This window comes from Gekko japonicus, unplaced genomic scaffold, assembly GCF_001447785.1.
Source record: "Gekko japonicus isolate JY-2015 unplaced genomic scaffold, Gekko_japonicus_V1.1 scaffold3220, whole genome shotgun sequence".
NCBI lineage: Eukaryota > Metazoa > Chordata > Lepidosauria > Squamata > Gekkonidae > Gekko > Gekko japonicus.
In genome coordinates this window covers 35,265-49,733 of record NW_015166523.1, presented here as the reverse complement: position 1 = coordinate 49,733, position 14,469 = coordinate 35,265, and the positions used below count along the sequence as shown (strand labels likewise).

The 14,469-nt window shown below is 50.8% G+C and overlaps 1 protein-coding gene across 1 annotated transcript in view; it reads right to left on the bottom strand.

The window, feature by feature from the left end:
- The window catches only part of LOXL1 (lysyl oxidase like 1), a 30,528-nt gene extending 20,183 nt beyond the window's left edge, over positions 1-10,345 (bottom strand). Inside the window, exon 1 of the mRNA XM_015412291.1 lies at positions 8,764-10,345. Coding sequence (XP_015267777.1) covers positions 8,764-9,955 — 1,192 coding nt within the window. The 5' untranslated portion in view covers positions 9,956-10,345. The remainder of the gene's footprint in view (positions 1-8,763) is intronic.
- Between the last annotated feature and the right edge of the window lie 4,124 nt (positions 10,346-14,469).

Below are 14,469 nucleotides of genomic sequence, written 5' to 3'. Positions count from 1 at the left end.
ATAATAATAATAATAATAGGAGATCGGATTTATACCCTGCCCTTCACTACCCGAAGGAGTCTCAAAACGGTTTACAATCCCTTTCCCTTCCCCTCCCCACAACAGAGGTAGGTGGGGCTGAGAGAGCTCTTTTGAGGACTGCCCTTGAGAGAACAGCTCTGAGAGAACTTCTGACTGACCCAAGGTCACCCCAGCAGCTGCTTGTGGAGGAGTGGGGAATCAAACCCAGTTCTCCCAGATTAGAGTCTGCACTCCTAACCACTACACCAAACTGGTGGTGGTACCACCACCACCACTACTGCTGCTGCTGCTGCTACTACTACTACTACTACCACCACTACCACTACTACTACTTATTTATTTGTCTCATTGATACCCCGCCTTCCCCGCAAAGCAGGCTCAGGGCGGTGGTTCATGTGCTCTTATAATTATTGCCAGATAATATTTGAACACTTCCTAAGTAGGGGAACTAGTCTGGCATAGTAGCAGTTAGAGTGTCAGGCTGGGAGATCTGAGTTCAGATCTCTAACCCAGTGTGGACCTTTGCTGGGTGACCTCGGGTCCGTTGCTCAGCTTTGCCTGCCTCACAGGGTCGTTGTGAGTATAAAACAGGGAGGGAAGGGCCATATATGCTATCCTGGCTCCTCGGAGGAGGGTGGGATAAGAAAACATAGAGAGAAGCAGGTGGTGGGGGAAAGAAATTGCCTTCAAGTCGCAGCCGACTCCTGGTGACCCCATAGGGTTTTCAAGGCAAGAGATGTACAGAGGTGGTTTGCCATTGCCTGCCTCTGCATAGTGACCCTGGACTTCCTTCGGTGGTCTCCCATCCAAGTCCTAACTGGGGACAACCGTGCTTAGCTTTAGAGATCTGATAAGATCCGGCTAGACCTGCCCCAAATTGCATGCCAGTCCTGGTGCATAGGGTTACCAGCCTCCAGGTGGGAGCTGGAGGTCTCCTGCTATTACAACTGATCTACAGACAATAGAGATCAGTACTCCTGGGGGGAAATGGCTGCTTTGAAGGGTGGACTCTACTCCCAAGGCTCCTCCCTCGCCAGGCCCCATCCCCCGAATCTGCAGGTATTTCCCAACCCAGAGCCATTAACCCTACAGTGACACACCACCTTGAAGGCAGAGGAAGAACATTTGAAATCAGGGTTACCATATTTTGAAAAGCAAAAAAAAGAGAGAGACATCTTTCCCGACTGACCACTTCAAGCAAGTGATCGCCGACTCAAAAAGCGAGACCCCGACTATTTAAGCTGTAATAATTGCTACTGGGGAGCTGTGGTGGCTCAAGTGGTTAAGACGCTGAACTGCAGGCTGTGGAAGGTCGGTAGTTCAGCAGTTCGAGACCCGAGTGTGCCGCATGACGGAGTGAGCTCCCATCTCTCGTTCCAGCTCCTGCCAACCTAGCAGTTCGAAAGCGAGACATTGCAAGTAGATAAATAGGTACCACTTTGGTGGGAAGGTAACAGTGTTCCGTGCGCCTTGGTGTTCAGTCATGCCGGCCACAGGACCACGGAAACATCTTCGGACAGCGCTGGCTCTTCGGCTTGGAAACGGAGATGAGCACCGCAACCCTAGAATCGGATTCGACTGGTTTTCGAGCAAGGTAACCTTTACCTTTACCTAATTGCTACTGACTCGGAATATTCCTAACCTTCCAACCCAGAAAGAGGACAATCTCATCTGTTTTCTTTCTTCTTTTTTTAATGAAAAGAGCCCCCAAAAGAACAGACACTGAAAAAAGAGGACATCTGGATAACCCTATCTGAAATCATTCAGAGCCGGATGAGGTTAGCGCCTTCGGTGGAATCGAAAAGGGACCACAGATTTTGCTAGCTGGACTCCGCGAACGTTGTTTATAGGCGGAACGGGGTTTCAGTAATTGAAGCTGCGCAGGGAATTTCCGATAAGCCAGCAGTGAATTACTCAGCTGGGAGAGCGGCCAAGAGACGGCTTCCTGCCCCCTGCCTCTTCCTCCTCCTGCGAAAACTGTCAAGGAATTTTGCAGGCCAGGCAAGGTCAAGCCAGACCTCGGCGTTACCCCCCCCCCCAACACCTCCAATCCGGCACCTTCCTTAGACACGGGACAGTGGGAAAGGAAGATGGAGACTGGAGGATTCTGTGTTCAGGGTGCAAAGTGTCTTGTAATTGGAAAAGGGGTGTGTGGAGTCACCCCAACGCCTACGCCCGTGAATCAAAGCCCCAGTGGGAATCCAAGATAAATATGCTCGGCTGGGCTGTTGCTAAGTGACCATTGTACATAGACGGCAATACAATGGAAAGGAATCTAATCGGAGACATGTGGAGGCAGAGGGAACTGGGGAGAGCCTGCTCGAAGCAGGACGCTGCTTTAGGGTTGCCAACTCCGGGTTCGGAAATACCTGGAGATTTGTGGGTGGAGCCTGGGAGCACGGGGCAGGGACCTTGTTAGGGTGCGATGCCACACAGTCCACCTCCTAAAGCAGCCATTTTCTCCAGGACAAGTGGAACAGATATTTTAAATAGATAAATAGTAAGCAGCAAGGGGCTGTGACATAGAGGTAGAGTATCTGCTTGGGACGCAGGTTCAATCCCCGGTGCCTCCAATTGAATGGACCAGGCTGTAGGTGATGAAGAAGAAGAAGAGGAGGAGGAGATTGGACTTATACCCCCGCCCTTCACTCGGAGTCTCAGAGCGGCTTACAATCTCCTTCCCCTCCCCCTCCCCACAACAGACACGCTGTGGGGTAGGTGGGGCGGAGAGAGCTCTCTCGAGAACTGCCCTTGAGAGAGCAGCTCTGAAATAACTTGTGACTGACCCAAGGTCACACCAGCAGCTGCATATGGAGGCGTGGGGAGTCAAACCCGGTTCTCCCAGATGAGAGTCCGCGCTCCTAACCGCGACACCAAACTGGTTCTCTCTCTGTGAAAGATCTCCGCCTGAGACAGTTGAGAGCTGCTGCCGGTTTGAGAAGACAAATACTGACCTTGGTGGGTCAAGGGTCTGATTCAGTAGAAGGCAGCTTCAGACATGATTTATGTAGTTTGGGGATCAGCTGGGATAGCTCCAGAGTTGGGAGATCTCCAGGCCCCACCTGGAGGATGGCAATCCTAGCTGGCAGTCAGGGCACACAAAGCTCCCCACTATTCACCAGAGCCAGACTGCTGAACTACTGAGCTCTTGCAAAGGTGGAGCTAGCAGGTCACCTCTTGCAAAGCCTCTCTTGGAGGCCCGAATGGGCAATTCTGCTATCAGATCCAAAGTAAATGACGTGATTTTCATTCGGGACATAAACTGTCTGGGAGGTGGTGGTGTTGCCAATCGTAGCTGTAAGATAAGCTTTGCAAGAGGTGACCTGCTAGATATACCTTTGCAAGAGCTCAGGGGTTCAGCGGGCTGCTTGATGGCTCCATGTCAAGTCTGGCCTACGCATGCAGAGCAGAACAAGAGAAAGAGGCTGTCGTTTACTAATTGGTGTTGGAAGAGGAAGAGTCATAACGCTACGTATAGTAGTACATTCTTAGGAACATGGCCTGAGTGGATATAAACACCCAAAGAGTGATTAACACATGGGATTCACCGCCACAGGAGGTGGCGGCGGATACAAGCATGGACAGCTTCAAGAGGGAGTTGGATAAACATATGGAGCAGAAGTCCATCAGTGGCTATGAGCCACAAGGTATAGATAGGGACTCTCGGTCTGGGGCAAGGGATGCTCTGTCATCTTGGTGCTTGGGGGGGCAACAGTGGGAGGGCTTCTAGTGTCCTGGCCCCACTGCTGGACCTCCTGATGGCACCTGGTATTTTTGGCCTCTGTGTGACGGAGTGTTGGATTGGATGGGCCATTGGCCTGATCCAACATTGGCTCCTCTTATGTTCTTATCCATCCCTCCATCCCTTTTTAGCATACTATTGCTTGATGGAATTTATGGTGGCATATGTTGGTTGTCCTAGTTCCCAGTTTAATCCCCTACAACAACCCAGTGATGTAGGATAGACAGAGAGAGGGTGAACAGCTCAGCCTGTGAATTCTGGGATAGTCTGAGGTTTTGAAGCTGTGTTTCCGAGACCCTAATCCCACACTCACGCAACTAAACCACTCTGACTGTGGAAGGAAAGAAAAAGCTGTACCATACTTCCTTTGGTTTCTGGGCTTATAAACAGCGCTGCCAGTACATTTTCAATATATATATTTTTTTCCGTTGCGGTCAACCAAGCTGCGTTTTCGCCAATGAAAAATCGTCCCCGAACCACGTTCTGTACTGAGCCCTGGGCCGTGCCAAGCACGATCACGCTGGCAGAAAACCCACAGCCCTGGATGTAACTCGATGTACGAAGAACACATTGACACTCGCCAGGAGGTTTTTTAACCCTTTCCTAAATGGCCTCCCAGAATATTTTATTGACGGGAAGGTAGGTCGGGGGGTAACACGAACCGGAATCATGTGAAACGAAAGGTTGAATCGGAGGCCTCGTTAGTGGCCTAACAGAGGCTCAGAAATGATTTCTTTTCCTCCAATTTTGGGTATTAAAAAAAAAAGACTGGCTGTAGCCAAGAAGAGAAAGGGATATTTTAGATCTCAGTGCAACGTGGTAGTTCCTGTAGACTTCTTTGGGGACTGCTCCATTTTTCTCCAGGAGTCTGCTTGACGTGGGTGGCCCCGTTAGTCTGCCTGTAGCAGTAGAAAAGGGCAACAGTCCAGGAGCACCTTAAAGACTAACAAAATTTGTGGCAGGGCAGGCGTTTTCGTGACTCACTGCTCACTGCTACAGACACTCACAAAAGGTCCTCCCCTGCGACAGATCTTGTTAGTCTTTCTTTAAGGTGCCACTGGACTCTTGCTCTTTCCTACTGACCCAGGAATCTGGACTTTGTAAACAGGACATGTGCTTTTTCTCCAGGCTGGAAGAAGAATGTCACTGTTAACCTTGTTTCCCAACCCCCGGAAGCCCGATGCATCTGCATCTAATACTTTCGGTGAGGTGAAAAGGAAGGCTGAGTCTCTTTCGGTACCTGTAAAGGTAAAGGTAAAGGTTCCCTTGCTCGAAAGCCAGTCAAGTCCGACTCTAGGGTTGCAGTGCTCATCTCCGTTTCCAAGCCGAAGAGCCAGCGCTGTCCGAAGACGTTTCCGTGGTCATGTGGCCGGCATGACGAAACACCAAGGCGCACGGAACACTGTTATCTTCCCACCGAAGTGGTACCTATTTATCTACTTGCAATGTCTTGCTTTCGAACTGCTAGGTTGGCAGGAGCTGGAACTAGAGACGGGAGCTCGCTCCGTCATGCGGCACCCGGGTCTCGAACTGCTGAACTACTGACCTTCCACAGCCTGCAGTTCAGCGTCTTAGCCACTTGAGCCACCGCAGCTCAAGTACCTGTGCTCTCCCCCAAATATTTGCATTGGCCGCCAACACCTGGAAGAGGCATCAAACCAGCCCTCTCTCACTTGTTGGGTTTGATGTTTGCCTTTAAGTGGGGAGATCTGACAACGAAGATTTCTTCTCCCTCTCCCCAAATATGAGGATTCGAGGGCATCCAATGAAGCTGATGGGCAGCAGATTCAGGACAGACAAAAGGAAACACTTCTTTACACAGAGAGTGACTAAAATGTGGAATTCACTGCCAGAGGATGTAGTGAGGGCCAGAGAAATAAATAGCTTTAAAAGGAGATTAGATAGATTCATGGAGAAGGAGAAGAAGAAGAAGAAAAGAGTTTGGATTTATACCGCGCCCTTCAGTACCAAAAATCTAAGAGCTGCTTACAATCTCCTTTCCCTTCCCCTCCCCACAACAGACACCCTGTGAGGCAGGTGGGCTGAGAGAGCTCTTTTGAGAACTGCCCTTGAGATAACAGCTCTGAAGGATCTATGACTGATCCAAGGTTACACCAGCAGCTGCATGTGGTGGAGTGGGGCATCGTATCTGGTCCTCCCAGATTAGAGCCCACGCTTAATCACTACACCAAACTGGAGGTTTATCAGTGGCTATTAGCCATAGAAACCTCCACATTCAGAGGCAGTAAACCTCTGAATCCCAGATCTAGGAAGCAACATAAGGGAAAGGTCTTGGCCTCTATGCCCTGTTGCTGGACCTCCAGAGGAACTGGTTGGCCACTGTGTGAGACAGGAGGCTGGACTAGATGGACCCCTGGTCTGATCCAGCAGGGCTCTCCTGATGCTCTTATGAAGGCCTCAGCCTCTATGCCCTGTTGCTGGACCTCCAGAGGAACTGGTTGGCCCCTGTGTGAGACAGGATGCTGGACTAGATGGACCACTGCTCTGATCCAGCAGGGCTCTTCTTAGGTTCTCAGTGTGAAACTAAAGGGATGAGACAAGCTTCCTTCTGTGACTAGACTTTAAAAAAATTAAGTTCACTGCCCGAAACATTGCCTCATTTGTTTACTCCGTGGTTCCCAAAGTCTTATGTAAAAGATCCCGGCTTGTCAGATTCTTGACCGGGGACATTCTAAACAGTCCTAGAGGGAAAAACTGATTTGTTTCTATCTACAGGGCTACAGAAGGGGGGGGGACCTTTCTCGGTCAATTTCTTTTTCTGTCAATTTCACTGTCAATCAGCAATTGTTCAGGGGCCCAATCCAAGCCCTGTGTACTGATTTGGGTTTTCGGGCTTTTATCTGAATTGCGTAGAACAGCTGGACTCCCTCTTAAGCTCTGAAACCTGTGAACATTTGCTTCCTCCTTAATGGGGACAAGCGGAAAACAGGGGGGCAAAGGCAAGCTGACCTGTGTCAGATAAAGCTGACCAGAAAATTCACACTTCCTGTGGCCTCCGGAGACCTTGGAGATGCCAGAAGGAAATGAGGTTAAACTCATTTTGTGCCCCCCCCCTGAAACTTGGATGGGACTTGCAGGGGGTCTGATCTCAAGGGCAAACTTAGGGCTCGGTTTCTTTCCGGATAGCTGGAATCCCCCACAATTCCAGGCAGCTGCTGGTCGACATAGGCCTCTAGGGAAGAGGGAGAGAGTGCCGAATCCTAGCCAGATGCGGTTCTGGCATTTTGTTTGTAAGAATTAGCCAACGGGCGCGCCCTTTAAAGAGAGAACTGGGGACCTTGGAAACCGGGGGTTTTCAGTCTCATGTGCAGTTGTACAAGGGTCATGTTACCTAAACCTTAGAAAGAGGGTGAAAGACCAGTGTCAGCACATCGACAAAGGAGGGGCCGTGGCTTAGGGGTAGAGCCTCTGCTTGGCATGCAGAAGGCCCCATATTCAATCTTCAGCATCTCCAGTTAAAAGGACCAGGTAGGAGGCAATGGGAAAGACCCTAGAGAGCTGCTGCCAGTCTGAGTAGGCAATGCTGACCTTGATTCAGCATCAGGCAGCTTCATGTGGGTTCCTATGCATTGATCTGAGCCCTCGTCTCAGTGGAAGAGAATCTACTCAGCATGCAGACGGTCCCAGGTTTGATTCCTCACTCCTCCACATGTAGCTGCTGGTATGACCTTGGGTTGGTCACATGTCCTTTCAGAGCTGTTCTCTCAGGGACAGTTCTCAGTCAGAGCTCTCTCAGCCCCACCTGCCTCACAGGCAGTGTTCCCTCTAAGCTGAGGTAGTGTGAGCTGGCTCACAGTTTTTTAGCCTCCGGCTCACACGTTTTTGTCTTAGCTCAGGAAGAATGGCTCCAGAGCAAACTAATTTATGCAGTAGCCAAGTAACTTGCTCACAATTCTAATGCCAGTAGCTCACAAAGTGGAATTTTTGCTCACAGAACTCCACAGCTTAGAGGGAACAGTCACAGGGTGTCTGTTGTGGGGAAGGGAAGGGAAAAGAGATTGTAAGCTGCTCTGAGGCTCTTTCGGGTAGTGAAGGGTGGGGTATAAATCCAATCTCCTCCTCCTCCTTCTTCCTCCTTCTTCTTCTTCCTCTTCTTCTTCTTCCTTTTCCTCTTCTTCTTCTTCCTCCTCCCCCTCCTCCTCTTCTTCTTCTTCCTCGCCTCACCCCTAAGAGCCATGCATGAATTTCTGAGGATAAAATTGTGTGTGTGGGGGGAGAGAACTATGTATTCTGCCTTTTGCTCCTTGGAGTAAGGATGGGATTAAAAATGCACCAGATCGATGAATTCCGGATTGCACATCATGTGCATCTGCTCAAATGTGGCCTATACTGGTCAGGTTTCTTTGCTACAGGGTATCGGTTTGCTGTGGGGAGCTTTTGCGTTTTATGTGTATATATTAGGGATGTATGAATATTACTTTTCCCCTTTTTAAGTACATCCTGTTGTTTCTTTTTGCCCGTTTTCATGGAACAGTGTTTCCGATACACAGTGCAGCGTTTTAATGCCATTTATATGCAACTGAGGCCAAGATAGCATTAACAAAATTGGGTCGATTTCTGGGAGCAAATTCGGTGCAAGGTAATAGAGCGAAAATGAAGATGCCCAGGAAAAAGCAAAAATGCAATAAGTGTGCGTTTGTGTTTGTGTGGTGGTTGAGTGTCTGTGTGGTTGAAACCCGGGGGCTATGGAATTCAGTGGGTGGTGGATGAAATGAGGGGCTATGAAATCCAGTAGCGTTATTTACTAAGCATGTGTGATCTTTGGACAGAGGATAAGACTTCATGGACCTGATGAAAAGGGGTTTAGCTCCTGGACATTTGCGCCACCACGAATGTTTAGTCTTTGAGGTGGCACAACGCTATTCAAGTGTTTCCTACCTTAACTCCTTCCCCCCTAGGGACTGAAGGAAAAGGCCCGTCCCAGAATGCACTTTGCCTCCCCTCCCCAACGACCCGCCCACAAGCCGCCAGAGACTCACCCCGTCCGTTCTGATTGGGTCTGTAGATGCTGCCCACACTGACCCGCGCTTGGTTACCACCTTGGTTGTCTGGAATCAGTTGGGGAGGCTCAGCATTCCTGATAGGAAGGTAGGGTTCGGGCCTAGGGACCCCTTGGGGGTCTAAGGGCCGGAAAGGCGGCTGAGGTTCCACGTTGCGAGGAGGGACGTAGGGTTCCGCCGGTGCCTCTCCAAAAGGGGGATATTGCCCCACCCATGGCTCATTCCCGTATTGAGTGCCGGTACCCAGAGGAGATCCAGAGTTGAGATGCAAGTTGTCTGCCACAGGGACCCCTTGGCCCACTGCTGGTTGGTTCTGGGTGGAGGGATAAGGCTCCTGGGGGACATTTTGGTCATAGCTAGTTCCAGTGTCATGATAGAGACTGTGGGAGTACCTCCTGTCTAGGCCATCAGAGGGCTGAACCTGTTGGGGTACCTGCACATAGGATCTCTCCTGAACGGGGTAGTACCCTTGGGCCCTATAAGGATTCTGATCTTCTGCGTACTCCTCGTACCTCGCCCTGGGCTGGAAGGGGTACACAACCCCAGCACTGGCCGCGGCGGAAGCCACGGCACTCCCCCCGGCTCCCGTGCTCCGATAGTAGGTGTAGCTCTCGTCATAGGCGCGGGGCACCTGGGGGTCATAGCTCTCGTACTGGTTGGCGTAAGGCGGCTGAGGGTACGAGGCCTGCGGGTAGACCTGTCCGTAGGAGGCAAAGGCAGAAGAGGAGGAAGCAGCTCCGGCCTGTCGCTGCCGAACGGTGGGCGACCGGGGCCGCTGGGAATTGGCGCTACTGTCTCCAGTGGGTCCGTCCCTCCAGTTGTCCGGGACTTGTCCGAAGCCAAACGGATGCCGCGTGTGTCCCCGGATGGTCTCTGAACTGGCTCTGACCGGCAAACTGGGAGCCTGCCGCCTGGTGTTCCCTTGGGATCGTCTACCTTGGCCCGTGGCGGTGTCCGCTAGCAGGACCCTGGCACTGCTGTCTGCTCGCACGTGACTTGCGGGCACGTACTCCGAGCCCGTGTTCAGGAGGCTGTACACCCTGCCGTTGTTCTCCCACTGAATCATTTGCCTCCAGCGTCCGTTGTCTCCCTGGGAATGTTGTCCGTGGACGAGCAGGAACATTCCACAGCCCGTCAAAGCCCACAGGTCCCAGAAGCCAGGAGATGTCATGGTGACCGAGTTCAAAGAGGTCGAGCTCGGTGGATGGATTTGGGAGAAGAAAGTGCAGTCCGGTAGCCTGGGTGTTCAGTGGCAGTCCTCCCCGCTCCCTTTCTCTCCAGAGCTTCCCCTTCTTTTTCAGGGGAACGAATCTCAACTCTGTCCATTCCGGGCTTGTTTCGAGTTGCAGGGGAGTCCCACAAGCTTCATGGCGAGCGTGCGAGGGAGAACAGACCGCAAGGAACCGAGTCTCTTTAGTTCTCAAAAGGGTCTGCAAAGTTTGGTTCCCTTGCTTTTCCCCCCCTTTACGTTGCTGCTGCTCCTGCACAGGGACCTTGGCTTATCCCGCTCGCTCGTTGGTTCCCTGTTGGCTGGATAGGGCTTTGCTCCTGATCTGAATGAATAAGCAACAGGCTGCAAAAAAAAAGAAAAAATGTTGGGAAGTTTCAGGACTGTTGGTGAGTGTCTGCGGCTCAGGGTCCTAAAATCCATCCCGTTTTGACTGTGGCAGCCAGGAAAAAGAGGTTCAGGTGGATTCTTTCAGAGCAATCCATTCCCACCAATGGATAATAAAACACGTTTAATTCTTTTAAAAAATTACTTCAGCCTTCTGCTATTCAGGAAGCTGTTAAACCTGCTCGTTGGGGGCAGAAATGGAACTCCACGGATACTTGCAGGTGGGCTGAAGTACTCCGGAGAACTTCGCCAACATCTGGAATTGAACATCTGAGATTGAAATATGATAGATATTATCTACTCTAATGAGATTCTTTGTATTTTTGTATTGCTGTAAGGACATAGGTTTACTTCTGTAAGAATATAAGGGCACTTGCATGATTGCAGCTTAAAGTAAAGGTAAAGGTTCCCTTGCTCGAAAGCCAGTCGAGTCCGACTCTAGGGTTGCGGTGCTCATCTCCGTTTCAAAGCCGAAGAGCCAGCGCTGTCCGAAGATGTTTCCATGGTCGTGTGGCCGGCATGACTAAACACCAAGGCGCACGGAGCGCTGTTACCTTCCCACCGAAGTGGTACCTATTTATCTACTTGCAATTTCTTGCTTTCGAACTGCTAGGTTGGCAGGAGCTGGAACTAGAGACGGGAGCTCACTCCGTCATGCGGCAACTCGGGTCTCGAACTGCTGAACTACCGACCTTCCACAGCCTGCAGTTCAGCGTCTTAACCACTTGAGCCACCGCAGCTTACTTGGTGTTATTTTTTGGTGATCGTAGGAGCTGCACCCCCTTCTGTATGTTGGTCTGAAGCAGCAGAATAAGGTTTGAGTCCAGTGGGGCACCTTGAAGACCAACAAAGTATCACCCAAGGTATGAGCTTTTGTGTGCATGCACACGTCCTCAGATACATTACTTTGTTCCACTAATAACTCGTTATTGAAGTTTCTCGTGGGGTTTTTTTTGCTCCTTTTCAATTGTGGTTGCCAACTTCCAGGCAGGGCCCGGGGATTTCCCAGAATTACCACTGGCCTCCAGATTGCCGAGAGCCATCCCCCTGGAAAAAATTATTCCTTTGGAGGGTGGGCTCTGTAGTATCCTACCCTGCTGAGGGTCCCCCCTCTTCTGAAACCCAGCTCTCCCCAAGCTTTCCCCTCCAATCTCCAGGAATTTTCCAATTTGGAGGTGGCAACACTAGCATATAATAAGTGTGATGGGTGTAGTTGCCGTGTGTACTGGGAGAGTGCGCTATGTGTGAACCTCTCAGTATGCCCATTCACCATTTCATGTGAATAGGGCACTGAACATATTTTCCAGCTTTGGTGCATGCAACCAGGAATTCCGATTTTGGAGGGTCCACTTTTGAACGTGCCGTACCTGGAGAAATAAATGTGTTGCCCTGTTCATACCAAACGCAACACTCTGCAAGTAAACTTAAAACCAGCCCTTTGGGCTGTGTCTGGAAAATGATGGGGAGGACAAGACAGAAGAAGAAGAAGAGATTGGATTTCTACCCTGCCCTTCACTACCCGAAGGAGTCTCAAAGCGGCTTACAAACTCCTGTCCCTTCCCCTCCCCACAACACACACCCTGTGAGGTAGGTGGGGCTGAGAGAGCTCTGAGAGAAAACGCTCATTTTCAAGGACAGCTGTGCCAGAACTATGGCTTGCCCAAGGTCATCCAGCCAGGTGCAAGTGGAGGAGTGGGGAATCAAACCTGGTTTTCCCAGGTTAGAGTCCGCACGCTTAACCACTGCACCAAATGTTGGATGCACCGTTAAGCAAAAGAGATTTCTCCAGTTGTAGCAATGGCCCATCCAACCCAGTTGAGAACTGAACACTGCTTGAGAAACAAGCTCCATGTTTATTTTGCTCTGTGGCCGCTGCAGCACAGTGTCACATGACTACACCGTGTGATTACAGTGGCTTATCACCAATACGTATTGGGTGTGTGTTTTCTCCACCTCATGTCATGCTCAACAGTTCGCTCCAGTGTTGTAAGTTGTTTTTGAAGATCTCCCCCTCCTTTCCTTTTTGTAGCCTACGTTTTATGGAGTGTATGTGAAACCACAAAAAGTCCCCCCAGGCACAACCTGTGACCCATCACGACCTATGGGAATGTTGTGTATTTATCAGGGGTTATTTCCTGCCAGAGCGCACAGGAGCGGAGCTCTGGCAGTAAAGAGCCCTGGGGGCGGGCACATGCAACAAGCCGCGCCCCCTGCTCCCAGCAGCCCTCAGTCAGAGCAAGAAGCAGCCAGGTAAGTTGCAGAGCTCCCCCTCCGCCCCCCCAGTCCAAAACAGTCCAGTGGCACCTTTAAGACCAGGTTTTATTCAGGTACAAGCTCTCCCTCCTCTGCGAGGGCAGATCTGCATGTCCCCCCCATAGCTAGCAATCCAAAACAGTCCAGTGGCACCTATAAGACCAAGTTTTATTCAGGTACAAGCTCTCCCTCCTCTGCGAGGACAGATCTGCATGTTACCCCCCCCCAACAGTTAGCAATCCAAAACAGTCCAGTGTAGCCTGAGTGGTGGGTGTTGCCTTCTGACACACTTCCGGTGGTGTTAGGGGGCGTGGCATATGCAAAAAAGTTGTGCTAATGTGTTATGCTAATGAGCTCCTGCACCTCTTTTTCTACGAAATGACCCCTGGTATTTATCCTATAATTTTGTAAACTTTGAAACTCAGGAATGATCACATGTCGTGTTATTGGGCCAGCTGGGCAAACAGACACATATCCCAGAGAACACCCGGGTTTCTTCAAATAGCCTACGCTTGAGACTGTTTCAGGTTGGGGAAAGTGGCACAGGAGGGAAGGCTGAAGTCCTCTCTCCATATGAACCATGGCCCTGATACTAATCCGGGACCACGTGTACAGGAATGGAGGAGAAGCCACACAACTGATGTGTTGCGTCTGTCACAGGGTGGGGACTCCAGGCCAGTGTTCCCTCTAAGCTGAGCTAGTGTGAGCTAGCTCACAGTTTTTTAGCCTCTGTTAGCTCAGGAAGGAGGGCTCCAGAGCAAATTAATTCATGCAGCAGCCAAATCGCTCGCTCACAACTGTAATGCCAGGAGCTCACCGAGTAGAATTTTTGCTCACAGGACTCCACAGCTTAGAGGGAGCCTTGCTCCAGACCCAACCTGCATGCTCTGTAATGTGTGAAGAGGTGACTTGAGCTTCAGGGACCGGCGTTCTGACTTGGTTTAAGGGGCTGTCACTGCTGAGAGGGAAAGCTCTTTGGGACTGGCCCGAATGTCCCACATGTTGGGATCACACCACTGGGTGAAGGATGACCCCTGCGCCTGGAAGGCACTCATTTGCAACAGGCAAGACTTGACTCTCGGTTTCGTGCCAGTGCAGAAGGTAGTCCGCTTGGTATGCGTGTCGCTTTGAAGCTACTTGAGATGCACCACATACGGAAGGAAGATTGCAACCAGGTGCATTGCGTGTGGAATGGAATTCAGAGTTTGTGCCTTGGGGGGGATCGAGGAAAGCGGGGAAATCAGTCATGAGGTGGATGGGGGAGGTAATTGTGTGCAAGTTCAGCATCAGTCAGCATTCTGCTCTAGCCCGGGGGAGAATTTAAGGAACTGACAGAGCTGGCTGTTTCTCGAAAGTTCTCTGTGTGTTTGCATCAGATGAGAAGTTCCTCGACTTTATCGGTAGGGCCCTAAATCCAGACCCTGCTGTTTCCTGTTCCCTCGGCAGACAGACTTATCTGAGTTCTGAATAACCCACATAGCCTCAGGAAAGTCAGTCACATCCAGCGAGAGCCATTGTGGGGTAGTGGATAGAGTACAGACTTAGGACCCCGGACGACCCGGGTTCGAAATCCCCTCTTCTACGATGGAAGCTTGCTTTGTGACCTTGTGTCCATTGCAAACTCTCAACCTGGCCGACCTCACCGGGTTGTTGTTGGGGGAGAACAAGCGTTCTAAAAGCTGCTTTGAGTCCGACCTGGGGAGAAAATGGGGATATAGATAAACAAACGCAAATGCATCCACAGCTCCCTGTGTCTGCACTTTAGGGGAAAGCTGGACCTCTTGGAAGCATCCCACCCCCCCTCATGAAGTCGTTAA